Here is a 27,838-nt window from a genome sequence, read left to right on the forward strand (position 1 = left end):
AGTGGGTGCTCGAGATCAAACCAGGTGTAAGGCAGCAAATAATTAAGGTCCTTATGTTGGCAGACTCTGCTTTACTTAAGAGAGAGAAATGCTTTTACATAAAGCCTAATGTGGTGGTATCTCCTCATCTAGCACTGATTTTCCTGTTATCACTTCTGCCTACATTCTTTGTATAGCTTCTTCATCTGCAAAAAGCTGCAGAATTAAGCAATCTTGTTAGCCAGTTAAAACTGTAAGTGGAAGGGAGGTGAAATTGATGTTAGAACTTGAAGACTCAGAAGGCATGGGATGGTGGAAGCTCTTTCTAAAAAGAGACACAGTTGTGCCATCTTCGAGTCACAGGGAAATAAGTGCTAAATGGGGCTTGAAAAGCAATGGTGTTTGAACTAGATCCTGAAATGAATAGTGGGTCCTTGTAGGCTGAAATAGAAACAGCACTAAATCTCTGCATAGTGTTTTCCTTTGTGGAGGAATAGACGAGCTGGTATGTGTAAAGAAAATGCAAATGGACTGAAATCAGGATTTGACAAATCCAAAGAAGATCTGACCTCCTTGTGAACAGTGTAGGGTTGTATTCTTAGATGTGCTTGATTGTCCACATTTACCTAATGGTCACAGGGAAAATTTCAGGTTGCCATGTGTGAAATGGGAAGCATAAGAGCACCGGCCTCCTATGTGACATTGAACTTAAGGGACTCTGCACTGTTTGTGTACATAGACATGGGAGAGGCTAAACCCTCCCTTTGAAGAGTCAGAATCATGACTCAAGAGTAACTATTTTGCCTAGGAGCTGTAGCAAAGATCATTGCCTCTGCTTTTTTTTTTTTTTTGCATGTGCTTTGTCTGCTCTTAGCAGCCTAACAAATCCTGACAAATCTGCCAACGTGTAGAGAGTGATGCAGATAGTTGCTCCGTGATACCACATGGGATACAAAGTTCGTTTGCTCTGTCCATATGCCTATTGGGAAAGGAGCAGGATCAGGCTGCAGTGAGTTTCAGTGCTGCTTGATCTGGCAGGTACTCCCCTCCTGTGTTCCATTGTACCCCCATTCATCCCCCTCTAAGCAGAGATTTTGAAAACCAACGCTTCATGGAATATTGCTATGTTCTGCTGCCACATAGAGGCTGTGGAAGGGACAAGCAGCGAAAAAAAAGGAAATTGCCTATCTCGCCTTGCAGGCAAATGAAGTTTAAAATAGATCTTATTCTATGATATTTAGATTTGCTTGCTTTCACTAAGTCAGATAATGAGAGAAGTAAGAAATGTCTGTTTTCCATTAGTTGCTTTTGCAATGGCATTTTCTTGATGTTTCAAAAATATTGTAGATTTTGCTGGTGCTTTTTTGGTTTGGGGTTTTTTTTGGTTTTTTTTTGCATGGCCTTTTTTTTTTTTCCTCAGCAGATCTTGTATCCTGAGTATGAAATCAAATGGGTTTACAGTGACTCCTGAAACTGGATGAGTTTGCTGGGAGGCAGGTGTGGAAGAGCCACTTCTTTTAAGATTGCCTGACAGTGTTAAACAACCAGGAAATGGAAATGAAGGCTATTATGAGCTTTCATATACAATTGCAAGTGCATTTGTGTTTTCGCTTAGACCTACCGTCTTGCTTCGATTCACCGCTGTTAGCAAAACGCTTCTACCCCTCGCGCAGGCTCTACCCGCACCCTTCCCCATCCTCTTCCTCTTTTTCAGGGCCTCCCTTCCTCCACCCTCCAGAGCAGAGCAGCTGTGAAACGTTCCCCAGCCTGAGGTGCTCTGCAAAGTCGCTGTGGCTGCGGCCTGAAAACAATAGATCGGGGTGTGGGGGGGTGGGGGCTTTGGGGGTGGGGCGGGCGGGCTACAAGCCGTTAAGACCTGTTCAGTGCCCTGTGTCTCAGGTCCGCCCTCTTGCCCGTTACCCTGTGGCAGTTTGTTAAGCGGAACTGGGACTGGGGGTCCCCAGGGGTCTGTCCGTTAAACCGCCAGCTACACAGTGGAGGGGATGGGCAGGGTCTTTTCCCTCAGGGCAGAAGGTGTTCTTTTAAGACAAGGTCTTTCCTGGGATTCAGGCGCCTGAAGGCAGGCAAGAGCCAGCAGGCCTGGAGCGGTTGGGGATTGCACCCCTCCGGGGACGACTTTCAGCTAGTTTTCAGTTGGTGGCCCCCAAAAATGGCACAGCTGAGGTGTGAGCACAAAGAATTTAAACCGAAGAGAGGTTTGTGGCCGCTTGGTTATTTTTCACTGATGTGCTTTGGGGGATGGGCCGCAGGTCGAGAACCAAGCCTGGAAGATACTTTGCGTTGTATGCTTATGTATATTTTGAGTTATGGGGCTCAGTTTGGAAAGGCACAGCTTTTCCTTCCCACTCAGGAAGAATGGCTGAGGAGCAGGTCGAGATGAGCCTCCTGTGTAGAGACAGAAAGTTGCTATAGTTGTCACTGCTCGCAACCTGCTCTCCCAGTTGAATCCAGGAGAAAAATGTTGCCAGATAAAAGGTTGTCTAACCAACCTGACCTTCACAATATGTAGTTGTTGATCACTTCATTTGACCTGTATTCTAAGTGTCGTCAAACTTACTTGCTTTGAAAGTGTATGCAGTTTTATTTTGCTGTGCTGCAGCGCAAATCAGGAAAAAAATACCTTGTGTAATACCACTTCAATACACGTATCTTACTGGGGACGGTAACAATAATTCTGGAAATTTGATGAGTCCATAGCATCAATTTAAGGGGAAATGTGTCAACATGATGATATCATCAGTATTGTTTTAAAGATAGTTGAAATATGTGTACTTCTTTCAGTATTTTCAGACTTAATGTTAAAAACATTCATAAAATTAAATCCGGATCCCAGTTTTGTATAGCATGTGGAGAATATCCAGATTTAGTTGGAGACAGCTCCACTGGAATTGCCTTCTTAACAGTCTTAAACAGAAATATGTGTATGTTTGGTGTGAATGCATATATTTTGTGCTTTAACTATGACAGTAGGTGCATATAACTATTCAATATCTGACTACTCATCAGAAAATCTCTAGTTCCCTACTTGCTGGAATTTTGCCAACACTCAATTTTTTTATGTTTTGCATTCCTGGGAAGAGATTGTTTATAAAGAAAAGTTGGCTTCTTTCTGAAGCATTTGAATAAAATAATTTTCTTAAACTTAAAAGGTAATGATAACAGAGTGATATTTTTTTCCCCCTCATCTTTGTGTTTTATGTTGTGGAATAATCTGCTTTACTAAAGCTTTTTGTGTTTTAGGAAATGTTGATCTTTGTCCTAATGGCTCAAATGTGTTTTTGAAATGCAGGAAGGTCCCAGGAGATGGCAGTGTACAATAACACATTTCAAAATATTTCTTGGAAATGAAAAGCATTTCACAATTAAAACTGAGTTGTTATTTTGTAAAAATGTTCATATTATTAGTTCAGGGAAGTTTATCAAAGAACAAAATGAACAGTTTTGTTTGTTTACTGATGGCCTACTTTAGTGGACATGTCTTATCTCTTATACAGTGAAATAGCACTGTATGTTAACAGAACCGCTAGATGATAAGCTATAGTTTGCCTTGTTCAGCATCTTTATGTGAATTTCAGTAATAGGTTGTAATAGGTTGTCACAATTCAGTTTCTTTTTATTGTAACACTACACACAGTTTTTCTCCAAGACTAAGCTATTAACACACTTTTTAGTGGTGATTGTACTGCTTAGATATATACATGGTGCCTCAGTATTAATAATTGTTCTCTACTAAATGAATACACGTTTGTGTTTTTTAATCAAGGAAAAGATCTATTAAGATTAAGAAAACTTTGTATCAACTCCAGCTTTGGATTTTTCCAATTTTTGGAGAATATAGCCTGATAGTAAAACATTTTAAACTTGTTTTGGCAATTATTTATGATTGTTGAGACTTGTTAGGATGAAAATAAACTTATCTTAGCAAAATTTCATGAGAAACTCTTCTGGAAAAAAAATCCTTTAATGGGAATTGAAAGAGTTGAAAACATCTTTTCTCTGAAGTTTCAAAGTTGGATATAATAGTTTGATCCAGACCATGCAATGAAGTCCACAGGACTTTTCTGTTGTGGAAGCAGTCTGTGGCCAACTCTGGAAGTTACTTTCAGCAGGCTAAGCACCTCTGATGTCCTGGTGCCAGCTTTGAGCCCTTTTTTAAGAACATTTCTTGTCACTGCAATGAGACCTCAAGAAAACAAGGTTGTATGACAATACCTGGATGAACTCAATGGCTTTGTGGAGATTGAGGAGTTATAAAAAGCAGTTGTCAAGTTCTATTTATAATTTCTTTTGCAGTAGCTGGTGTCCGTGAAGATGTCTTTTTGATCTGGAATGAGTTGGAGGAGGCCAGGAGTACTGTGAGACAAGTTCAGAAAATTTTATCAGAATCTGACCAGCCTGCTTCTCAAGATGGTATCATGTATATTTCTTTCTAGAAAGTTACCACTATATTCATAGTGGTATTTTATTTGCAAACAGTTTTGATTACATGTCTGGGGATGATTTGCTCAGAAATATCTATATACAGGTAGCACCCATGCTTGGCATCTAAACTTATGGTTGCTTAAAACTTTCTATTACAAATCTCTGTTTATTACTGCTTAACCTTGCTGAACATGTAACAGGTCAGGCTGAAACACGTAATTTTCAATTCACCAGTGACTAGGTTTAGAAATTGCCTAGACTTCATGATGCTGAACTTTCTCTTTTTTTTTGTAGTCTCTCCCTCCCTGCCTGGGACAGTAAATCTTTAATTTTTTTTCTACATAGTTCTGGGGAAGTACCTCATCTCTCTCGCATCACGGTCTTCTTGGGATAGCCTCCAACCTGGTAGCTAGTTCATTCCCTTAAAAGGGAAGAAGTATGGTTTTGATACCTTTTTCTGGGTCACCTGCTGTAGAATGCTTTTTACAGACAGTCACTGGAACTCTCAGTGGTGTGTTTACATGTGTGAGTGAAGTGATGATGGTGAAGATTTGAAGCTGCGAACTTTTTCTGCCTGAACTGGATTTGAACTTCTGTCAATACCATAACTATGCAGCACTTAAGCTTGAGTTTTTTCTTCTGTGAAGGCAGAAACCAGTTCTTTATACTGCAAATAGCATCTTCTGAATTAGCAGAACTTCCCATGTGAAGTTACACAGCTATACCGTAATGCATATGAACAAAAAGACCACAATAAAGCTGCAAGGGCAGCCCTAATTTCAGTGTTTATTTGTGTGCTCCTGACTATTCATCTTTAATGTTCTTTTAAAGTTTGCCTTCATACATAAGCACTTCATAAATAAATTAAAATAAATGAAATCAGTGTGATTTATTTTGTCAGTTCTTTGGCATTATGTGACTTTATTTAGGTCACCCTGCTTCTGCAGGGGGGTTGGACTAGATGATCTCTAAAGGTCCCTTCCAACCCCTACCGTTCTATGATTCCATGTTTATTTGACTCTTGCCCATTGATCCAAATAATTGTGTGTTTGCCTGCATTTAGTCCTGTTCTTGCCTTCCTGATCTGTTTAAAATGCTCTTCTGCAAAATTTAGTTTGTTCTGAAGTTCTGCAAGAGGAGAAGCAGAGAAAAAGAGACAGTTTTTCTACTGACTCTCCAGAAAATGCAGCAGTTACGTGAACTGAGACACAGCTTTTTACAAAAAGCATGTGGAAGAAAGAAAACAACCATTCTCTTTATAAAATTATGTGAGTGCATTTGTGATACTTGCCACATTGCCTGTTCTAACGACCAGAAGCAATCAGAAAGCAAATATTTCCACATGAAGAGGCTCTGACCCTGTACCTGCCCTGGCTAATCTATGTGTGTTGAGGCAATAGGTGTCTCCATAGGTTTGTTTACAGGCTCAGGATCTCAATCCTCTTGTTACTGTAGCTGCTTCTAAACAGAGTAGAGATTTATACTGCCTACGTCCACCTAAATTCAACTGTGGCAAAATAAATTCACCCAGCTGTGAGACCCACTGCTGGGTCATTGTGTTTAGGTATGGTTTAATGAACTAGTGATGGATGAATGCAGAGCCCTCTATCCTATTACCAGTATCTAGACACATGCAGTGCCTAACTTTAAGATGATCCCTAGAAAATTTCTAAGACAATATGACATAAAAGGGTAAACATAAAAACAATCATACCAGATCAGACAAAAAAGAAATAATGCTATTTCTTTCAGTATCAATTAAAAATGATAAAAGGAATGTATAGAACTAATGTTGAGACAGTACACAGTGATTTGTGGCTTGGGATACATGGTGCAATGTTCAGCCTATAAAAAGTGAATATTGCAGACAAAGAAATTAAAAAATCTCCCAAAGACATTGTAATTTGCTTTTTAGTTTAAATGGCCTTATCTAAAAAAGACCAGTGGCAATGTTAGTCTTTACTGCATTTTCGATTATATCTTCTGTTATTTCATTTTCTCAAATGATTCTCCTTTAAGCTAGACATCTGATACCAGAATATTTCCTGGCATTTTGTAATTCAGTCAGTATGAAAGTAAAGTTGACCTTCATCCTACTAAAAATATTTCTTTTATATGTTGATCTTGTAGCTATTTATCATCTTCTCTCTGTGTCCTCCGATGGGTTTATTCCTGTTACAAAGGAATTTGTCTGATAAGAAAAAAAGCACAACCAAAGTAGAGAACATTAGAAATCATTGAGATATATCCACTCACTTCAATGCTGTCAGTGCAAGCAGAACAAGTTTGAAAATGTTGACTCCATAGCCCGTTTCTGAAAATAGCTTGTCCAAAGTGAACTGTGTTATACTGGAGATTTTATTTATTTTGTTTTGTTCATTAGTGACCAAAGCAGATCATCCATTAGAAAAGCATACATATGACAAATATTTGACCTCTGAGAAGTGGTTGCAGAAGTATGGCCTGAAAGCTCAGAAGCTCACACTGTATGATGCACTTGCTGATTGTACTTTTCGTCATGCAGATGGAATTGTGGACATAAAAACTAAACCAGAGGATGAATCTTCACAAACTGATGCTGTGAGTATTGTTAATTTTCCCTCACGTTGTGTGGGTTGTTCTTGCTATTAAAGATTGAAGAACAGACTGATAGATAAGTTATAAAGTTATGGTTATAAATAAGAATGTTTCAAAGGGCTATTTGAAAGTTACTGTTTCAAGGACTCCTTCCTGGTCCACATATGATCTGCAAGGAAGAATCAGGGATAGCTTAAGCAATGCCTTGATTTTCTATGTATTTATGTGGGTTAGGGCAAAAATTATTTGTTGTCTTTATTTTTCCTTAGAGTAAGTGTTAGTCTCAGCTGCCCTGGTGTTTACAGGTCCTGGTGTTTACAAATTTGGATTCATTTGTCTTCTATTCCCTTTTCTCAAGCTCTACCATTAAACTACTTGGTAAACTTCTGTTCTTGGTAGCTACAAGAATAAAACCAGTTTCTACTGACTTTTGCTAGGAGCAAATTTTGAGACTACTCTGTCCCATGTCTATTTCTGCACCTGTTCATGTGCAACAAGCATCTAGCTTTGAAATTCGTTCACCAAATATTAAAGGCACTGCAAAATAATGTGTTATGGAACATGAAATGTATTTTTCTTGGCTATAGGAGACAAAGAGGAAGATAATTCATGCAAAATACTGTGACAAGTTTGTACATGCTTTCTGGAAAGATGGATCTATAGTTCATGTACATGTTAGTACAGAAAAGTGTAAGCAGTACCAAGAGAAAATGAAGACTGCTCTCACACAAATGCAAGGCAGGTAAGTGTTCTGTCACATAAAATCAGTTTGCATTGTTTTACATTGTTGCTGAAATGTTTGATGTTTACTGTCGTAATAAGCCAGTGTGGTTGGTAAACTGCAAATAGCAGTACTAAGCAAGAAATCCATTCTAGATTAGAATCTTGTGAGCAGGATTGCTTAGTAGCCATTTAAGAAAACCAGTGAACAGTTTTATCTTTTGTTCTCCTTCTGGAACACAAATGTTAAAGTCAGTCTGCACATTACTGAAAGAACTGCTGAAAGTGTCAAGAAGCATCAGCACACATGCAGATGGACATGTAGCAGAGAACTTCTAGAATCATCAGTAAAACTTGGTCACCATTCATCCTGTGTACCTAGGATCGCTGCAATTCAGTGCTGAAGACAAGTTTGAACAGTGTAGATCAGAGTCAGAGTAAGAGCTATTAAGTAATGCATATGATCAGAAATACAATGGTCAAGTTAACTCCTTAGTTTACTTTTCTACAACTGTATAGATACACTTCTAGATTTTTGTAGGGTATCTACAAAAAATAGGTAATCTGAGGGTCTGATTGATTTGTCGTAAAGATGTCTTATATTAAATTGGCTTTTATATTCACTTTAGGAGAAGATAGAAACTTTAAAAATGGGTATTGTAGAACCAAAAGAAAGAATAAATGTTGCCCTCTGTTTTGTATATTAGGACAATGAGATGTCTCATGAAAAAAAACCCAGGGTGTGAACTTTCATTTTATTGCTGCTTCTCTGCCGAAGGTATAATAGCCTGATTACATTTAGCAAGGTCAAACAGAGTTTTGTTATTCCTTTTAGTATGTCTTGCTGTATTTAGGATAACAATAACACACCATGAAATGAAAATTTGAGGTAAAGGGTTTTGGTAAGTATGTGTTTTTGAAATTCAAGCCAAGATTATGAGTTTGCTGTTTTGAAACATTCATCTCATTGTTAAAAAGCCTTGGTAGACCTCATCAAACACTTCAGGGGAAATAACTAATGGCAAAATAGCTGTCAGTAGCAAATGTAATAGGATCCTTTAAGTTTCCATGATGGTATTTTTTTAAACCGCCGTGGAGATGAGTCATATTTTTCCCAGGGCCATTATATTCCATCTCTTGAATGTCAGTGTTTCAGAGTAGACAAGTAGTTTATGACTCTCAAGGGAAATCATATTTGGACCTGCTGCAGCCATTACTGAGGAAATGTTCTTGTACACAGCAGTATGTATGCCTGTATTCAAGTGACAGGCATACTTCAGTCCTGTTTAAAATGTAAAACTAAGTCTGTATTTAAGACTCAAGGTCAGTGAAACATTAAAGCATCTGTGTTACATTAAGACACTTCAAAGTGTTCAAGTTCCTTGCAGAATATCTGGCATTCTGTGGTTTCCTGAAAAGGGAGGCATGCTAGCATAAGATTACATGATTTCCTGAGTTCAGTCTGGAGAACTGTTACAGTTACTTCCACATGAAATTTCCCAGATCAAACTACCTAATAATTTACTTTATAAAGGTGCTGTATTGCTTTGTCTGTTTTGCCAGTATCTAGATTGCTACTGAAATTAGGAAATAAAAATGCCTTGTAGTACTATGTAGCAGCAGAAGATTGGTTAGTGAAAGCCAATATACCACTTCTGACAGTGACAAGTAACAGGTACTTAGAGAAAGAAATAACAGCAGTGATAAAAAAATCCTTCCTGTTAGATTCTGATATGAAAAGCTCTTTTATTTTTCCTCTCCCAGGATTAAGTGGCTTCAAGAAGGAAGCAGAGGCCTCTTTGGGAACGTGTTTGAAGATGATGTCTATATACTTATTGATACCTCCCAATCTATGAAGGACAAGCTGCCACTGGTGAAGGAGAAAATATTTCAGCTCATGCAGGTATGATAAAGTAATGATTCTGAAGATGGAGAAACATGTTAGAGTAAGCTGATCTTTCTGGATGGTTGTTACTCTGTTATTTACATTTTAAGTAATATTTTTTAAAATAGCAGCTTTATAAAAATAAGTTCATTTTTCTTGGAGTGCTCATTTTTCATAGTTTTTTCCCCTGTTATTTGTACAGATATTTGAAAAAAAATCCAGAGAAAATGTTAAAAATCAGAAAGACTTAAGTAGTTCTTCTTTCCCTCAAGTCGCCTTCCTCCTAAAAGAACCCAACAAAACAAGCAAACCCCAAAAAACTGTGCAGTAAACACCTTTTGGCATTTTTACGTTCCACTGGCATGTTGTGATTTGGAATGTGTGTTCTAGATTCACTTTCATGCTTTTACAATAGAGGATGTAGAACGTTTTGGACTTGCTTGCATCTTACAGTGACTCAGAATTTTGCAAAAGGACTTGCAATTAAGACCTCAAAAGCAGTAAGTACTGGGAGACACACCTAAGACAGGATTGTGCTCGCCTAGTTGTAGAAATCTACAATGATTTCACCTAAGATTACAATATTATTTGAGAAACAGGTACTGTTAAGACATGATCAACTTTTTTAGACCTAACAGGAGTAACTGACAAAAATGCCATCAGTCTGGCATTGAGAGCAATCATTAGGAAGGCTGAAAAATTTAAAACTAAGAGACAGGTTTGTGAGGTAAGTGCACGACTTATAGGACATATTATGATGTGATCCTCTAGATAGATTAGCACTAGAAAATTATTAGATACTGTCCCAGAAGGTTTTGCAGACAGCTGCACAAAAATAGCGATGAAAGGGAAGCAAAGGTTGTAAGCTTTGAAAGTTTGTACTAGCTTGCATAAATCTTCCCCTCCTTATAACTTCTGTCCAAAAGCAACTTCAGCAAATTCTTAACTTAATTCTCTCTTGCTGTCCTAGTTCATCCTTGCCAGTACTCAACAGCTGATTCTTGTTCTTCTTCTCTAAATGATATCTTACTTTGTTTCTGATATCAATTTCCTTTAGTAAGCAGTCCTGCCATTCATACTTCGTTTCATCTCCCTGTTTCTTACCCTCCTAGACATTTGCTGTTCATGTAGTTTGAGAAATATGAGTAAATGGAGACTTACATTGGGAAATTCAAGTAATCTTAATAATTGCAGGCAGTAATCGTCTCTCTGTACCCCATAACTGAATATTATAATAGTCTTTTGTAACCATCTTAATTAAAACAACATCTACTGGTCAGTATTCAGGATACAAGTATTCTTGCCTTTAACACTGAGTAAAATTCAAGTGCTGTCTCTTACAGGAACAACTGAGACACAAAAAGAGATTTAACTTTGTGAAATTTAGTGCCCAAGCAGTTGCGTGGCAAGAGAAACTTGCTGAAGTTAATGAGGAAAACTTTCAAGATGCTTGTCTATGGATAAAAGGGCTTGAGGTAACATGACAAGTGATTATCACAAAGCATGTTGGTAGAGTTATATTTGTGTCTCTCTGTATGGCTGAGGTATTTTTGTATTGACTAAGTATTTGACTTGTGTAAACTGAAACTATAGATGACGTATATAGACTTCAGTAGATCTGAGTACAACATAGTAACTGTCAGGTATAATGATTAATAGTGAGCCTGTTTATAAGATTGTGTTAATTCAACTTGCAGCCTACTATGTTTAGTAACCACAATGCAAACATTGGCCAATTTGATTTCTGTAGTAACCATGGCAGTCCTCAGACCTTGTGTATAAATGCAAGTCTTGCTGTGGGTCAGCTGCATGGGTGGACTGTCGCTGGCAGACTTGCTGCTCAGAGGTGATACGGGAAAATGGTGCCAGCAAGCTGGAGGAGCATTTCTAGTCCTTTTTGGTGCATAGATAGACTTTAGCCTCCATAGGAATGTGAATGCTCAGACCATACTCAAAACATCTGTCTGCACCGTATTCTTTTTCTGGCAGTGGTCAAAATCTTTTCTCTGAAAGACTAGAAATACTTGTTGTCAGCCAGAGTCAGCCACCAGATTATACCTGTCAGCAGCTTTACGATTGGTGAATGTGTCAAATGTGGACAGCAATATTATAAGCATAGCACTGAAAATCAGTCATACAACAGCAGAGATATATCCCGTGTTAATATTTCTGTAATAAAGCTCCTCAGCATTTTGGCAGTTCTTCCTCAGATTTAATAATGACATTCCTGGGGAGAGGGGGAATGGGGAAGCTACATAATATCTCTGAGACTACAAAGCAAGAGAAATAATATGATGTTCTCAGAAAATACTAACAAACACATGGAGAAAAAAAATATTAGAGTGGCCTCATTGAGTAGTGGGTGAACACTTATTTATACCTGAGGTTAGTAAACTCAATTTTCTGATTTCCTCGAGACTTGAAAAGTTGCCTCTGTTTAAGCCATGTACGTGGTACAGCATCGTGCAAGTTTGATAACATTTTGAACTGCTATAATTTGATACAGTTTTGTATACATTTGGGAATGGTGCTTTTCATCATTATATATGAAGTTGTGAATTGTTGATTATAAATTTCCTTCTAAGTTCAGATCTAGGTATCTGAAATGGTCCAGGGAATGGTACAAGAGCAGCCTGCTTGCTGGGAGGAATGATATCTGCTGTTGTGCTTTTAGTCTCTTTAAAGCAGTGCAGGCGCAAGTCTGAGATCAGAAAGCTGGCTTCATAGTGAAGCTGAAATGAACAGAAGATTGCTCTGTAATATTAATCAGACTAAATCCTTTGATCTCATTTCATACACATCCAGGTCCCAGGATGTCGAATAAGGAAGCTGAACTACAAACAGTAACTAAATGTTCCTTAAAAAGTCTGTAGAGATGATAACACTTAAAATTTTGGGGGTGATTATACCGTGTAGTTAAGCATGTCAACTTTGTTTAAACACTGATAAAAACAGTGTGCATTTGTAACAGTAGCAACTGAGAAATCTAAAATTAACAGCTTTTACCATAAAGTACATATTTATTTATGTCACATCATCAGCATCCACAGTATTTTCTTATAATACAGTCGGATCAAAACCATGTACTGTTATTGAAAAGAGTCAAGATGGTCAATTTACAAATAACAATGAGTGATCTGTACCTAAAAGTTTAAAATGCTTACTAAAACATTAGGAAAATTAGATATATTTAACACAAAAAAAAAGTCTCAGGCAAGTTATTTCTTAATTTCTTGCTTTACTGGTACGAATTGTTTGTGAATGAGAAGATAGAACAATCTGAGCCATTTTCTTGCCTGGCCCATGCACTCTTAAACAACTGTACAGAGTCACTTTCAGATTGTACTTCCTGTTCCATTTCACCTGATTAGAAGAAGGATTAGAACAATTTTAGACACAATGAATAGGACTGAAGAAATAATGCTATCTCTTAACGTATTCTTGCATGTATGGGTCAACATTAATCATTTATCTTGACCTTCTGTAATGCATTATATATGTGGATCCTGAATTTCTTCTCACTTGAACAACTAGAATCCTCACTGCACTCCAAAGCAGTACTCAGGTGTTAAACTAGCATAAAGCAGATTCATCTTTTCAGGGATTTTGTTTTGGCCCTATTAACAATAGTAAGACTAAGACTTGCCAAAACACTTTTCCATAGAACCTTCCTTTTACCCTACACTTGGAAATTTGTATGCTAAATGTTTTAAAAGTGGAAATCTGGAAATATAATCTGTAGTTTTTAGGTTCCTATAAGCTCTGAAATGCATTTCAGTGAGTTTAGAATTGCATTTCATCATTAAGTATGTGAATGACATGGGAAATATGGTAGTACTAGTCAATTATGAATTTTTAGAGGTCACAATATTGCTTTTCTGTGTATGTTTTGTTGTTTTAGCTAACCTTTATGCTAAAAAATAAATGATGTTTACATCAGTGTACTAGGGAGTTAGATTGGAAATAGCCTGGAAAAAATGTTATTCAGAAAACCAGGAAGTCCCTTACCTGTTTTTGAGAATAGACTCGTGCAACTCTTCTGTGGAGCTTTTGAATTATTTGGTTAAGTAAAATACATTTTTCAAAGGAGTGTGATGAGTTGGCAATCAGTAGCAGCAGTGGGAAATACATTAGAATGTTATGTTTTATCTTCCATCTTCCTATCTGTTTATATTCTTTTAGTGACTGCTTTTGCTTCTGCAGCTCATATTTCTGTTTCCAGCATTTTGCTTATGTGTGTTTACATAAGCACTGAATACCAATTTGATATGGATTTATGCTATTTTGACACATGCTTTGATTTTTCTAGCTATGCGACATAAATATTTTCATCATTTTATTACTCATTTTGGTTCTGTAATATCACTTGAATCAATACACTGTCATTATGGATTTAAGAACAGAGGCAAAGAACTGTTAGTATTTATTGCTGTTTCTTTGTCTTGTCCTCTTTGGTTTCTTAGGTTGGTAGTTCCACAAATACACTCAAAGCTCTTCAGATTGCTCTTGCTGATACTGACACTCAAGCTATTTATCTCTTGACTGATGGGAGACCTGACCAGGTATTTCTGAAATGAGAAAATGAAGTAGTGTGGTGTCAGAAGGCTGGAAGTATGAGATGAATATTGTACCTGCAGAGCTGGGTATCTTGGACGTTCTCATGATATTGAAAAATTGTATTGGAGAAATGTTCTGTTCCTGAAGGAGTTTTGTTTAGATCTCCACCCACAGTCCAGTCTTTAGTGCATGATAACTCATAGCATTTCTCATGAGTTGCTTTGTGGATCTGGTAATGGATTAAATATTAAAGCTGTATGTTAGTATCAAGGTTAGGATTTATGTTAAATAAAATGTCTTCCTAACTGAGTACAAATCACTCATGAATTAAAAATCAGAAAAGAATGATGATCCCATGATATAGTGAGGTTTAAATACTAAACTCCAACAATCTTGTGTGATGGCTTGAAAATGTAAAAAGTAAATGACTAGTAGCAAAGTAAAAAAACCCCAACAACCCGAGTTTGTGTTCCATATTTTTCCCTAAAGAACACATCAGATATATGACTAGGTAACTTACATTCTATTACAGAACTTACACAAAGGCTGTGTCATATGTGAGGAGTAAGGGCCTAATTATTAATTTACATTCTTTTCATATAAAGAAGTTACGATTAATATTGTTCAATTTAGGTCTTCATATCCCATTTTTATCCTACTGAGTCAAATTTGATCTCATGTAGGTGCAGTTCTGGAGTAACAGCAGTCTGGAGTTGCTTTAAGTCTAGTTCTAAGTGGATAATAAAGTCAAAAGTGTGCCTTGATTTTTGAATGTGTTGTTACTGTGACTTAAAGTGATGGTATTTCATGTTGCATTGCATTATATAACACCAACTAAAACTGTGTAAGAACCACTTTCAAGCTGTAATGCATGGTGAAAACTAGCCCATATATTAAGAAAGACATTTTAGAAACCCTTCATTTGTCTTTGAAAATTCAGCTTGGTTGTAGTGGCAGATATGCAGCAAACCCCTGACACTACTTAAGTAAATAGATGAGCTGAAGGCCACATTAAATACTGAAACAAGTTCAATAAAGCTACGATTCAGAAAGCATCATGAACTTGCATAAATAATTTCTTTACACAGTGATAAGGAGGAAAAATGCTAAAGCCCACTTTTCTTTTTGTTCTATTTTTCTTGATGAAAGGAAAGTGGCCCACAAGAAAGGGTCCATTTTTATGCTTAAAAATGATTTGAATATCAAAATGTACACTTGATCTTAAATTATCAGGTGAAAAACATCCACTCACATCTTTATTAAATGTTGTTTTAAATTTTAGTTTTACTCTGATAATTTCTACAGACAGGTTGATTCTTACTGGCTGTCCCTCATTAAAATCAATGTACAATTGATTAAAATACTTGCATTATTTCACGTTTTGCTAGCTAAAGCAAAATAATGGCTCTTATGATTGATGTTACAGTTTTTTAGATGAAATCAGGGAAATTAGCAAGATGGGTTTTAGCTGTTGAAGTGCAACAAACAATTATATTGCAAATATTACTAAATTTGTTAAGATTTATGACAGTATTCTGAACAAGTGTTATCAGAAATTAGAGAACTGAGTGAAAAATTTCTTTCTACTAGATCCTCTAACTTTTAGACATGACAAAGGTTTTTACACTCTCACCTAGGTTTTTTTTTTTATTGGAAGAGGAACGTTAGCTTCCCTGTTTTCATAGAATCATAGAATGGTAGGGTTGGAAGGGACCTTTAGAGATCATCTAATCCAACCGCCCTGCAGAAGCAGGTTCACCTAGATCAGGTCGCATAGGAACATGTCCAGGAGGGTCTTGAAGACCTCCAAGGAAGGAGACTCCACAACCCCTCTGGGCAGCCTGTGCCAGGGCTCCCTCACCTGAACAGTGAAATAGTTTTTTTCTTATGTTTAAGTGGAACTTTTTGTGTTGCAGCTTCATCCCATTACCCCTTGTCCTGTTGCTTGCTACAATAGAAAAAAGGGATGTCCCAACCTCCTGACACCCACCCTTTAGATATTTCTAAAGGTTAATAAGAGCTCCCCTCAGTCTGCTCTTCTCCAGACTAAACAGCCCCAGTTCCCGCAGCCTTTCCTCGTATGAAAGATGTTCCATTCCCCTGATCATCTTGGTGGCCCTGCGCTGAACTCTCTCCAGAAGTTCCCTGTCCCTCTTGAGCTGAGGAGCCCAGAACTGGACAGAGTACTCCAGATGAGGCCTCACCAGGGCAGAGTAGAGAGGGAGCAGAACCTCCCTTGACCTGCTGGCCACACTCTTCTTGATGCATCCATCAGTTTTCTCAGTCTCTTATTTTGTTTCCTGGTATTGAATCAACTTTTCATTGAACTAGTTTAGTTTAATGAAAATATAAACAGTTGTTCATATCCAAAGATATTGTTTCTAAACATCATGCAGGTTTTCTAAATGCCAATGTAGTAGTTTATACTTGAATAGTTTCCTTTAAGAATTCAGAAACAGAGTGCTGATTATGTTGTAATTTACATTTTATTTCATCAGTGTATCCTGTCCTTTAATGCAGTATTAGTGTCTGAAATTAAGCTTATTTTATGTAATTACAAACTAGAATTCCTTATAAAATGGATGCTTTTAACTGATCTGTATTAAGCACCTGTATGACTAATTAAATTCTTACAAATTCTTCATGTTTTAACACTTTTCTAGATGCCACATGTTTAATATACATTTTTTGATTTTCAGCCCCCACAAATAATTTTGTCTCAAGTCCAGCTTCATTGTAAAATTCCCATCCATACTGTATCCTTCAACTGTGATGATAGAGAAGCTAATAAATTTTTGTATGAACTGTCTACTCGAACAGAGGGACGCTTTCATTATTACAACATTTCTCTGATGGATCCTGACGCTGCAGAGTTTGTTGCTGTGAGTATCCAAAAAGAAATGTTTGTTTCTTCATGCAATTAAAGGAATAATATGCTTCACATTATTGTGTTTTCATATTACAATAGATTATTAAAAAATAAAGTTAATCCTAGTCAATTTTGAAATTATGTTAAAACAGTGAGTGTGGCATTGTTTTGCTTCTGTTAGACCCCTACAAAAAAATCCAAATATCATGTAAAGTACGTTTGTAGTGCCACTATTGCAAAAAATCCCTCTTGAAACCCAAAAAAACATATAGACCATATTCATCTCTGGAAGAAACACACTTGATCTCTGCTGTCTCAGAAATAGGTTACTGTTTAAAATGAAAGTATAGTTTCTCTCCTGTTAATAAATGAGAGATTGTAGAGCTGAATTTGAATGACAATGGATGAATGATTCTTTGAATTTTTCAAAATTTGCTCTAGAATAGCCACTGGGGAGAGATCTATAATGAGTAAAATGACTGGAATAGCAGTGATCTATCAAGTGTGACTAAGCAGCTCACTCTAACAATCCCCAATAGGGAACTTCTGAATAGACCAACAGAAACACCCATTTAAAGCATATTCTTGCTTTTAATTAATGTTAACAATTAATTAGTTCCACACATTTTAGAAATGATGGTAGTGGAACAATGAGAACTTTAGAACTTTGCAGACACTGATTATAAGGAAGATGTGAAAATACTTCAGGTCTTTAAAGATATCAGAGAGTATATCAGTCTGTTTTAGGGATTCTCTGTGATACTGCACGTGTTGGAAAGCTGAGAGCCAGAGTCTGTGTTGTCCATCTCCAGACTTTGAGCCTTTTGGGATTTGTAAAGGGATAATCATTGGAATTTCCTTCCTGTTTCCTCCTGTAGTACAAATGATTCCCAGTCAATTCCAATGTTTGCTTGAATAGTGTGGGGTTTTTTTCCCATTTTTGAGGGGCAGTATGTAATACAGCTGTGATCTGTAGAATGACAGTAAGGTACAAATCTTGTATTTTATTTGCTTGCTTGCTTAGAATGAGGGAATCTACTGACCTCGTTACTTTATTCAGAAATATGACTGTTCATACCTCAAGGGGTAACTGGCTTGTTAGACAATTCTTGTCCTTTTCCTAAAAAGGAAGGATAATTTGAAAGGCTGCATTGCTATCACAGGAGCCTACCTGAAAAAGTATACAAAATTTTGCAGCTGTGCTAACTGAGGGTTTATTCAAAAGCATTATCAGAGCTTGCGTAATTTCAGTTCAGAAATGAAACTTGATTAGGAGTAATTGTAATAGAACATTTGTTTTTGTTAGAGTGAAGATATACGTCTTTTGAAAAAAGAGATTGAACAAGGAGAAAGAGACCTAGAGAGAGTGAAGACCTTTCATGACCAATGCCTGATGATGGATTGTCATAATGGAGAAAATGATCGAGAGCAGAAGTATGTCCTCGTGCTGCTATTATGTTAATAAGAGATAGAAGCTATCTGTTACATTTTTCATTTTTCATTGTCTTGTATTTTTAACCTCTGAAATTCTCCTCTTTTAGAAAGAAAGGATACTTTGGGTTTTTTTAAACAGTTACAGCAATGGAAAATGAAATTCTGGAAAAATACACTAATAGTGGGATGCCTGAAACAAAATGGTGTCAAATATATCAGTAATCTCAAATTTTTAGGAGTAATCAAAGCAAAGAGGTGAAAATTTTATTCTGTGTCCAGCACATGGTAAAGCTTCCCCCTCTGATCTCAAGAATTAATGAAAAATTATTGTCCTATAGATAGAGCTGGCTTGGTACTTTGTGATGAAATTGCCACTCTTTTGGATGTGCTGACCGAAACATAAATTTAATACAAATGTATTATTTTTAAAGATGTCAGACAGCATGAATGAAATTCATCTTCTTTTAACATTTTTGCTTTTACAGCGTGAGTCTGTACATTCATGCCATATTTATCCTTGCTTTTTATGACAAGAGAAGTAATCTCAGCATTAAAAATAGTTTTGTGTTCAGCATCAGTTAAAAAACATGTTGAAAATCTCACAGTGCCAAGAATGATCATTCGAAAAGAGATCTTTCCACAGCATGAATACAGGCTCCTCCTGACCACGGTGGAAAAGCTTTCTGCATGTCTGAACATACTCAGTTTCTGTTTGGGGAAAAAGGATAGACCTATCTTTAAACACGAAGTTACTTGTAGTTTCTGCAGGAGCATAGCCTTAATAAAAAAAAAGAGCTGGCTTTGTGCCTTAACTGTGCAGTAACAGTATAAAAGCCAAAAGAAAAGTATATTAAAAAAAAAGATTTTAAAGATAGCAATCTGTTAAAACTATTAAGTTAAAATAAAGCTAGTAAAATGAAGTAAAATCAATTAAAAGGGGAGAATACAGTGGAAAAAAATCATATGCTTGGAAGGGCAGGTGGGATGTCCAGTATAAAAGTGTAGGTAAGTGTTTCTTTTGGAATTTTCGTGTGACAAAAGTATATACATATGTATGTGTATATATGTATAGATGTATATGCATGTATATGCATGTGTGGTTATTATTTGTATTGCTGATGTTAGGTTTACTCTTTCCCCCAAGGTTCCAAGTAGCAGTGACAGAGCATTCTGACCTTATAAAAATATCTGAGCGTGTTGCCTTAAAAGTAATGAACATCTTTTAAGAAATGACTTTGGAATAGTTTAAAAAACTAATAATATTTTCACTTTCTTTGAACTCCCCTTTGAAATGCAGATTTTGCATTGGTAGAGGCATTAGAAATTAATATTTAAATTACCAGAAACCTTCAGCTTAGCATTTTTAAAACCAGCATTATATGATTGAAGTAATTTCTTGTTTGTTTCTTCCTTTCGTCACTTACAAGCAGTAATCCCAAGCAGACACTTGTAACCAAACTAGTTGAAGAGCTGGATACTACTCTTAGCAGCAGGTGGTGTTGTGCCTCAGAAGAGCCAGCACCGACACCACAACAGCACATTTGGCAAACCACTGCTGACAGTCCAGCCCGAAGGAAGAAGGCATTATATGCAGGTGAGACTAAAATGAACTCTAGCTGTTAGCAGAGTTTGTTCACTAACTTGAAAAGATTCTGTTAAAAATAGCAAAAAGCATCCCTCTTCGTAGCAACATATGAAGACTTTGATAATTTAAGAAATTATCCTTCGGAAATTTTAACTGACTTCCCTTCATATTTACTCTTCAGCCATCTTACTCATTTGACCCAGAAAGATATTTTCTACTCATTTGTGCATCATCACAGGCTCTGCAATGAAAAATTAACCATTTTGACAGAATATATTGAAAGCTCTGTAAACACTCATTCAGCAGTAGGTGTTAAACCCTTACCTCATTTTATTTTGAATAAGTACATCTTTTGCAAGGATGAAGAGCTAATCTATGCTTCACTAGTAACAACATTACTCACACTGTATTTCTCCTTGCTACTCCTGTTTCTCTTTGAAGTGTCTTTTGTATGCAATCTGAAAACAAGTTTACCCAGAAAAAGAAGTCTTCATCCTTGGGAAAGTACAAGCACAAATTAGTGCTGAAGTGATTTTGTGTTCCAGCTCTTGTGTAGGCAGTCCCTTAAAAATTGGATCTAGTTACCAAAGAGCAGCTCAAAGATCTCAGGCATGTATCTAAGCAGTAAGTTGGCTCTTCCTTTCTTTCCTTTTCAACACCTACAGAGCAAACAAAGACAAGTCTGCTGCGAATCCTGAGCCATAGTGTGAAATCTAGGGAAGAAAGCCCAGAGGATGGAACATCTCCTGAAAAATCTCTCTTGAATTTTTCTGTCAAAAGGAGTGTGAAATGTACAACTACTTCCAAAGGCAAGTTGGCAGAACAGGAAGCTCTAGGTGGGGCAGATGATAAAGTTTCTCTTGCTGTGTTTGTAAGTAATGGCACCTCACTCGAGGCAAAACTCTGCAGATCAGCAGTACAAAAGGACTGGGATGCAGCAGAGACACAGAGAGCTGGACACACAGGAAAATACTGTAATAAGGTCCATATGGCTGTGGCCAAACACCTGGCAGTGCCCAAACCGTTCTGTTCACAACAACTTAGTTATGTCCACTGCATGTGGCAGCCGTGGTATAGCTATGCCTGAGACTGCTGAAAGGATATTACAGTTGCTACTTATCAGCAGAATAACTGGATCTTGAGAATCTTGTTATAGAGAAATACGTTGTGGTTGTGATACAGCCATTTGTAGTTATGTTCAGTGTCGAGATTAAAGCTGAGAGTGGTGGTTCTAATTCTGTGGTACTAATGTAAAAGAAGGTTGTACTTTATTAATCTGCTTAGACTTATGAAAAACATGTTCTCTGGGACAGATGCATGTGTAGAGACAAAAGTATTTCAAAGGAGCTTGATATACAGCCAGGTAGTTTTCATTTCTCTCAGTAATTCATGCAAAGATGAACTTTATGATAGGTCTTCTAAGTTGTTCTAAAACCTCTCCCCTGATAAAGATGTTTGACTTTTTTATATTTCAGTGCTCTATTTTTAGTTATTTATGTACCTATTATACAGATTTCCATAAGCAGTATACCTTAAATTAGTCATTCCTGGCCATCTCCTTAGTGATAGTACTTGGTATCATATCTTGAATTGGGGAATAAACTGGTTAATCTTTCTTTAAATTGTTCCCTGCCTATTTTCTAAATTTCCTCATTGATTAATTAGGGCTCATGATACATGTAGTTAACACTGTTACTATTGATCAAGCACCAAGAAACACAAGAAGTGTAATTATCATTGATTAATTTAGCAACTGAAACAGACATTCTTGTGTAGTCTTTGTGACACTGCTAGTAGGCTCAAATAAAACAAATGATGCTTTGTCAGCTTATTTATGTGTACTGTTGTGTGCACAAAAAACGGCGAGATAATGAAATGCAAATGTTTTATCTTAGACCTGAAAATACAAGAAGCTGTGAAAAAGACATCTAAAAGGTATGTGTGTACAAAAATAATAGTTTATATTTTTCTTCAGTCATTTCAGAATTCTCAAGTGTATTGCTACTTTGTGCTACATCTTACAGTCTCTTTTTTCTAGTTCTCTAGATATGTCTTCAGCTCTTTGGTTAAAGACCCATGGCTTGGTTGCTAAGCGACTCACCATCATGGATGCCTTAGCTCCTACAACTGTCCCTCGTAGTACCAAGTACATCCCAGTTCTGGACAAGCATGTAGTTTCTAAAGTATTTGATGAGGTAAAACTCTTACAGTGTTTCAAAGAAAACATAAAGCTTGATACTGTCTGCAAAATAATTTTTAATTCATTTCTTTAAACGTCATACTTGCATTCTGTAGTGTTCAGTGCAGATGGCTGACATACACTAAATTTATAATATATTTGAATGTCCATTCATGCATCGGTAAGAACATAAACCTGATAGTTAGTAGTATTTCTGTAGACTTTACCTTAAGTTTCAAAGCAATATATTTTTCATTCACCGTTACCAGTTGATGGCAGTGTTCAGCCATCAGGTGTTCAGAAATTTCTTGAGCAGCAAAGACTCTACTGATGCATATGAATTCACTAGAATATGTATTTTAAGTCCATGAAGTCGTTGGGAAAACTGTGCAGATTCACAGTTTGTCGATTTATGTATTATCAAAGTTCACATGTGTCCACTAACACCTTTTGAAAAGTATTGGAGTTTAGTAATAAAAACTTAATTTGCGCAGTGTATACAATTGTGAGATTGTGCAAAACTCACAGTAAATTGTGTATCATGAAGATCTAATTGCCATTTCACTTAAAGGAAATCCATTCTGTGGCAAGTTGCTCTAATTCTTGTGTGGTGCATCCAATGACAGTCCTATGAATATGTTACAGCACTTTGTCACTAGTAAAAACTCCTCCTTTAAACAGTACTTGAAGAAAATGCTCAAAAGCATCTGTTTAAATAATAAGGGATGAGCAAGGGTTTTGTAACAGAATGTGATATAGAGCTAAGTAAAATGTCTATAACAAACGTACATTTTAAAGTTTTCATATTTGTTTTTTAAATTTAAGAGCAAGAATTTTTGGTATAGCATACAGATTAGAGAAGCAAAACCAGATCCTCTGTTTTAGCAAAAACAAATCAAATCTAAGATCTTTAAGGATTTTTAAAATGAGAGGTTAGATTTGTATGCTATAAAAAGATGGCTTTTTGTATCAAAAGCATTTAAAAAAATGTACATTTTAACGTTTCAGATGTAAAACAGCCTTTTTTCCCCAGAAAACGTAAGCATTCAATGATTATGAAACTGTACAAGAGAGTCTACTTAAGTGAAATATCAAAGAAAAGATGTTGTGACTTTCAGATAAAACTTACATGTGATTTCTGAGCAGTCACTTCTTTCCCCATCCTTCTGAATGTATCTACTAAGTAAAGCTCTTTCTTCCATGTTTTTATCATGAAGAGTCCTTCCAATCTTTTCCAGACTATCCTGAGCTGCATTTAAACTACTCTTTGCAAAAACAGTAATCTGTAAAACAACAGTCTTTGAAAGGAGTAAAAATTATAAGGCAAGTGCTATGTACAGGTCATTATTAATGGCAGTTCACAGGAGCTTATGGTAGTCTAGTGCAGGGCTGAATTAAGTTTAGTCTTAGAATGAACAACTGCTGTACAGAATCCAAACAATGATCCATGGGCTTTCTTTAGTTTCAAGGATATAAAGTCAATATAATATATCGTTTCTACCACTTTTTTGTACCTACTAATTCTCATTAGATGTATAGAGACACACAGTTTTTCAGGCAGTGGAGATGTATTTTCTATGTGTAGTGGCATGGATTTTTCTAGATCTGAAATGAAGTACAGAAAGAAAAAGAAAGTTGGGAGTTGCACACAAAGTGGAACGAGTAGAATTTATGACCTATGGAATCTACTCTCCCTCAAGCTTCATGACAGCCTGTCAGGGAAAAACAGAAAATAGGTTCTGAGACTAGACACAGAGCTTCAATAGGAGACTTTAACAAAACGATTAAGAATCTTGATTATTCTAGTACATCAGAGGACTTAATTGAAGTAATAAATATAGGCATTTTTGCATCTTCATTTTCTTAGTGTGGAATGCAGACATCCTTGTTTGCTTTCCTGTCCTTCACTAGCAGTGATGATGAAGTAAGAATGAGCTGTTTTCTCACCTTGGAGATGCAGCAAGCAAAAGGTTTCCATGACAACTGTTCATTAAGAGGAGACTGACATGTTGCTTTCCATTGTGTGTGACCTGTCAGTTTCACCTGAGTTATTTCAAAGAGGTTTATTCATTAAACTACCTATCAGATCTGTATTCAGAAAAAAATAATGGCTTGGGGGCTTGTCTAAATTACACTATGGTAGTTCTGGAGCAAACTTTCCCTGTAAAGTCATGTGACTGTCTCTTGCAGATTGTGGCATCTCAAGTATAGCTTTGCAAGTCATGGAGGTTTGACTTAATGCTTTGCTCAAAAAAATCAAGTTCAGATTCAGCCAACAAAACCATCTTTGTTTGGTCTAAAATAAGAAAGGTTTCTCTGGGGTTATTGTGCTGTGGTTTTGTCTTTAAACATTTTAAATTTTCATTCTGACAGAAAAACTATTTTTAAACAAGTGAATTATTTTGATGTGAAAGTTCATTGAATTTAGAAAATGACAAAACATTTTGGCACTAAAAAAGCTTTCCTGTGATTTCTTTCAGCTGAATCTGTCAAATTGCACTTGACTTCATGAACAGTTTTCATTGGTCTCAAAGTATGCATAATATTTCAAGTTTATTGTTTGCTAAGAACGCATTCTGTTCTGGTTTTATTCTTCAATACTGTAATAATGGGTTTATACTTGTCAGCCCTTCATATCTATTCAAAGTGTTTTATAAATGGTATTAAGTATTCATTTTGCAAATAACACTGTAGTTGGAGTTACTCTGGGAGTTTGTAAGGGAATGTAGGAGAGGGCTTCTACATGGTGAAGCCCTGTCGGACTCTTATTAACTTAGTTTGGGTAACACAGCAGACAATAACCATGGTAACATGCAACTGGAAGAGGCGTATTCTCAGTTCCTTGCCTTTCAACTTTCAGACTCTACTTGGAAGTGATGGGTAGCTAAATGTCATGACTCACAATTCTGGGCAGAGATTTACCTCATCTGTCTCTGGCAGATGTTCACTGACATGTTCCCATTAACTTTAGCTTCTAAGTGATTCTTCTTAAGATTAATTTAATATTAGGAGCTTTGATGTGGTCTGCCACTGATGTGACAAAGATTTATTAATCAGAAAGAAGACATCCTCAGAAAAAGCAGTGAATATAAAGACACACCACTGCTCCTGGAAAAAGTAGTCATACAGCAGTAATTTGGAATCCAGCTAGGCTGTGATTATTCAAACACAAATAAAACATTGCTGAAAAATATTCTCAATTAAAGAAGTTTTTTTAATTGTCTTATTTTCTGATTGCTTGCCTTATTCCTCCAACAGGGGTTTTAGTGTTATTTAAATTGAACCTCATCCATCTTTTTGTTGTCTATATCCTGATCTCAGACAGGCACTTGGAGAAGCTTCCCCCTCAACCATATGTGTTGAAGACAATTTTTGGGAGAGTAACTTTCTCTGTCTTCTCCGTTTCTTTCTTGGGTTTTTTTTCTGTTTACAGTCATCAGGACATTGATATATAAAATAGCTTTTCTTATGCTAATTTTAGAGTCTGAAGGATGGTGGAACTTTAGACTGAGGTATGGGAAGGCATCTTACCTCCTCTATGTCATCCTTTTCTCTTTTGAAGATCTGCTTGTAAGTGTGTGACTTTGTGAGTTGACTTATGTGGATAATGCATTGTGAGATTTAAAAGGTATTGAAGTTCCTGATTATGACCAACCTGGTTAAGGTTCCTAAGCCTTATTATGGGTAATTAAGGCTGGTTTCAATGAACAATATCCACCTTGTTCAGTCTTTGGTGATCAGTGTGATTGTGAAAAATGTCTCTCTCTATCTTTAATATTCTAGTTCCTTAGAAAATATGATCCTGTCCATTAAGAATATTAAATACACTTAGACAAGTATCATCCCCGTGTGCTAGAGCCAGATGCTAATAAGAGTGTTGTTTTAAAGCAATGAAATCTAGAACATGATAATGATCTAGATGTACTCGTCTCACTTCTGACCTATCCTTTCATTTATTAGAGTGAGTCATTTGACAGTTACTGATTTAGAGTTGGGAATCTTAATTTGTAACTGCTGCATAAAGAGATTGTGTCATTTCAGGAGATTTTATTAACAGGCTGGAAACTATGTCTTAATTCTGACATTTCTTCAGGGTGCTCAGATTTTTCTTTCTGTAGCCTTCCACTTTTCCATCTGGCTGTTCTGATCCTTGGACATGGACTCGTGGGCATTCAGTTATTCTGGTGGAGGAAAAATTGCATGATAAATGAAATCTTTGTCTTTTATTCTATAATAGATGTTTCGACTGGCCCACGTTAGTAACAACAAGAAATGGATCACACTAATTAATCCTCAGGCGGTGAATCTTGATGCCTATAAAGAGAAGCTGGAACAAGCAATTAAATCCTATGAAAGGCAAGTCTACTCATTAGAAATTTATCATGTCTGCAGTCTAATTTCAGATTTTCCTTATGCAGTGAGTATTTGCTTACATACACTTTTCTCAGTGCTGGTAATTCCCCACACTGACATCCTTTGATCAACCTGTAGGAGAAATCTTTATTTTCTGGGGGGAAAAAAAAGGCAGAATAAATAAACAGATAATAGGCAAGGAGATAAAAAATAACATGTTGCTACTATTATGTTCTTTCAATGAAAAAAAATACTCTTTTACTTTTTAGAAATCAACCTGAAAGCAGTCATCCATGAGGAGGAATCTCACCTAAGCATACAATACTAGCCAGACTTTGACCTTACAATTAAGCTCCTGACATTCAAACTGACATTCAAAATAGAGGCCTGCTTTTTTCTGCTAGCTGACTAGCATCTAACTATGGATGCAAGAATGTAACTGAGGCACCTATAAGATACTGATGATTATGTTGGGTTTTTTTGAGAGATGTGTTGTGCTTATCAAATAAATGTTGGTGAGAAGTAAACAGGACAAGGATATTAAGCCATCTCCTCGATCTAACTTTGTGTATTTTTTTGAAGTAAGGCAATTATTCGACTACTAATGTCATTCTGTAACTTTATCAGAGCTTTGACTACAATTGTTTTAATAAATATCTTTTCTTCATGCTAAATTCTTCTAACATTTACAGATGTAATTATTTCATATGACCAAAAACCCCTTGATGATAAGTGGTTAGTCTTTGAGGCTCTTTAAGGTGTTTTTCCTCTGTAGCTCTGTGATGATAGCAGTTTCTTTTGAAAGCATGTAATAGCTCTGGTTTCCATTCCTATTTCCTCTTTCTCAATGGATCCATCTTTTGTAGCAAAAAATCAAGAATTATGATTTGCAAATGGTGCTTGTTATGTCTAGTATAAATGGAATTCAGTGAATAAAAAGATATTGGGTTTTTGTGCTCTGTCACTGAGACAATAGACTTATTACCAGGTTCATGAGGAACGCAGAAATCTGCATTTGTCCCTCATTTTGTTAAAGATTCAAGTGGCGTATTTTTATGGCAACTTCAGAAAAAACAAATCAGGTTTTTCATTGTTGTGCCATACTACTGAATATTTACATTTATTGACTTGAATTTTGGGGGAAAGAAAAATGTTTTGTTAAACTCTGATGATCTACTGACAGTATTGTCACAGTCTGCCTAAAACTTGGGTGATGGGGAGTACTGTTGACTTACCTTTCCCCATAGAATTGAATGA

At 36.4% G+C, this 27,838-nt stretch overlaps 1 protein-coding gene across 1 annotated transcript in view; it reads left to right on the forward strand.

Annotated features, from left to right (window-relative positions):
* The window catches only part of VWA3B (von Willebrand factor A domain containing 3B), a 64,047-nt gene that overhangs the window by 18,920 nt on the left and 17,289 nt on the right, over window positions 1–27,838 (forward strand). The window contains 13 exon segments of the mRNA XM_061998843.1: window positions 4,294–4,410; window positions 6,806–7,002; window positions 7,587–7,741; window positions 9,484–9,622; window positions 10,948–11,079; window positions 14,068–14,166; window positions 16,861–17,043; window positions 18,337–18,464; window positions 19,952–20,058; window positions 20,715–20,924; window positions 21,963–21,984; window positions 22,088–22,244; window positions 26,466–26,584. Coding sequence (XP_061854827.1) covers window positions 4,294–4,410; window positions 6,806–7,002; window positions 7,587–7,741; window positions 9,484–9,622; window positions 10,948–11,079; window positions 14,068–14,166; window positions 16,861–17,043; window positions 18,337–18,464; window positions 19,952–20,058; window positions 20,715–20,924; window positions 21,963–21,984; window positions 22,088–22,244; window positions 26,466–26,584 — 1,765 coding nt within the window.

Source organism: Colius striatus, chromosome 1 (genome assembly GCF_028858725.1).
Source record: "Colius striatus isolate bColStr4 chromosome 1, bColStr4.1.hap1, whole genome shotgun sequence".
NCBI classification, from domain to species: Eukaryota; Metazoa; Chordata; class Aves; order Coliiformes; family Coliidae; genus Colius; species Colius striatus.